Genomic DNA, 2,627 nt, shown 5'->3' with positions numbered 1-2,627 from the left:
AAAAAAAAAAACCCAAAACCAAACCACCACCACTTTTCTGTTTCATTGGGCTCAAGTTAGACTCTCCCTGTTTGTATATTTTTATTTCACCTATTTCTTCCACCTAGAGATGAATATCTTTTCTTTGTTGCTAGGACTTTCCAGGCTGATCTACCTTCAGGAAACTTGAGCTATCCTGACTGAATGCCAGAAAATGTCCTTTAATTTCATGGGTCACTTACGCTTGTGTTCAGGCGTAACATGATCCAATACCCATCATTTCAGAGGCTGACCTTGCCCATCAGAAAATATACAAGTAAAAAATGTTTAATCCTTCTTGCAGCCGGAGACACAGAGACCTGAAAGAAAGACCAGCTCCGGCAGTAGTGTGTTTGCTGCACGTTGTGGGCATGTCCTGCACACGGGCTGCGCTGTGCTCAGTTACTCTATCTGCACCCACCTGTGCCAGTTGTGAAACTGGTCTACGAGCACATTGGTATATACTTGGTTTATTCACAGTCAATGTTTTCCAAAAAAGGAGTTTAACTTTAGACAGCTTTAACAAGGCCTGCCTAGAAAAAGCTGTTTAATTTCCCTGGGAACTGTTGGGGTCCTTAGATATCTATAGATTCATACACTTTAGAGCACAAGGATGGGACAGACTGCACAGAGATGCTGAATCCCCCGAGTAAGCGCTGGCTGGGGCTGATGTGGGCAAGCAGGGACCAAGGTGGGCTCAGACCCCAGAGCAGCACAACCCACAGCTGCAGTATCATGCCTCAGCGAGCAGTTACCCTGCTCAGCATTTTAGAGGTCACTCACACAGAGCCAGCCTCAGCATCTGCATTGTGACTGCCTAAATCCTTTACATCACCTCTGTCCCTTCAGCAGATCTGCTATTGTCTGTCTGTTCCACCTCATCCACTCCCATCCCATGATGGGAATTCTCTGCTGCTTCCAGTCCCTTAAGCATTCCCATGGGACTTAGAAAGAGGTGCTCTATTAACCTTCAATCCTGGGTAATTTTCACCAGGTGTAATTACAGCCTGACTTCTCTCCATTCCCCCTGAAATTTCGCTTTGAAATTGTCTGTTGCTGCTTCCTATTAGAAAAGCCATTTCACTTCACTGGGGGTTGATTGCACTTCAGAAGTGAGTAAAGTGATTTCTAAATGCAGCTTGAAAATGCTTTCAGCTGAGGGTAACTCTGGCTTTTTTTTTTTTTTTTTTCCCCAGCAGAAGGGAAATTCTTTACAGAAATGCAGAAAAAAAGAAAAAAAAAACCACAAAAAACAACCCAGTATTTTGCTGAATACTTTTTATAATGTGAGATATTTTTATTTTATTTTATTTGGTCACTTTAAAACAACCAACCAACTACGGAGGAGAAAAAATCAATTAGTCCTCTATTTTATTTTTTTTTTTTTTCTTTCTCCTTCTGGTATGTGCATGTCATTGCATGACTGCTCTGATTTTTTTCTTCTTTTGTTTTAATAAAACTGTGCTCAGACATTTAAGCTAAACTAAGCAAAAATAATAATGACTTTAAAAAAAAAAAATCTTTGTTGCCAAAAGGTCGTGCTATCCAGGTTTGATGTCTGCATGTGAAAAAAAAAAAAAAAACATTAAAAACGTACAAAAAATAAAGAGAAGAGAAAGAATGCAGTCTAATTTATGTGAACCGAAAGGAACAAAAAAAAACCACAATCAGGTTTAACCACACAAACCTAAGGGAATGATATTTTTTGAAAGACTTTTGTATAAAGTTGAGTACTTAGAGAAAAAAAAAATCATACCAGATGTAATATATTTTGTGGATGTTTTTATTTCTTGGATTTATAGTACCTTATACTAAGGTTAAAAAAAAAATTATGCTTGATATTGTGAAAAGGTGATAATTTTCACACACATTTCATTTGCTCATTTGTCATGTTGTAATGCAAATATGATAGTTAATGCATACAGCATTTTTAAGGGAAAAAATCAGAAATATTGAACTGATGTATTGTTGTACCATTTGCACTGTGAGCAAATGCTAATGCAGTAAATATATTGTGTTTGCTGACAATCAAAATCTGTAGTAAATATCTTTATTTTACCTTGCTTAAAGAAAGATCTATGTTGGTTTGGAAAAGAAAAAAAAAAAAGAAGTCTCTAATATGTAAGGGGGGTGTTAAAATGGCTTGAAATGTGTAGGACGGTGGGCGCTGTGCCTCTTTACGGGCGACTTTGAAACCTGTTTGTATATTATTTTTTTTTGCTGGTGTTGTATTTTCTTAAATTATTAATTTTTTTTGTATGTTTTTTTTTTAATTATTATTATTTTTTATTTGAAAATAACCCAACCTTTTCTCAGTGTGTGTCCCCCCCCCACCCCCAACTTCTCCTTCAGTTCTGTTCGCAGGACGGCGTGCCGAGACCAGCTGGCCAGGACGCTGGGTGACCCCGAAGGCGACCGGCTCCGTCCTCGTGTCCCCCCCTTTTCCCACCTGCCTGGGGACGGAGCGCGCCCCGAAGTGTGTGTGTGTGTGTGTGTGTGTGTCCCAAAACCCACCGCATCCTTGGCTTGCCCTTGCCCTTGCGTCTTATTTTTTTTTTCCCCCGCCGGTGCCGTCATCGCCGCCGTCGCCTTGACCCCGTCACCATTTT

The 2,627-nt window shown here is 39.8% G+C and overlaps 1 protein-coding gene across 1 annotated transcript in view; it reads left to right on the top strand.

Moving 5' to 3' along the window:
• EGR3 (early growth response 3) overlaps nt 1–2,627 on the top strand; it is an 11,129-nt gene that overhangs the window by 949 nt on the left and 7,553 nt on the right. Inside the window, exon 2 of the mRNA XM_009884142.1 lies at nt 2,383–2,498. Within this exon, the coding sequence (XP_009882444.1) occupies nt 2,383–2,498 (116 nt within the window). The remainder of the gene's footprint in view (nt 1–2,382; nt 2,499–2,627) is intronic.

This window comes from Charadrius vociferus, unplaced genomic scaffold, assembly GCF_000708025.1.
Source record: "Charadrius vociferus isolate BGI_N301 unplaced genomic scaffold, ASM70802v2 scaffold384, whole genome shotgun sequence".
Taxonomy (NCBI): Eukaryota; Metazoa; Chordata; class Aves; order Charadriiformes; family Charadriidae; genus Charadrius; species Charadrius vociferus.
This window is presented reverse-complemented; position numbering and strand designations above follow the sequence as displayed.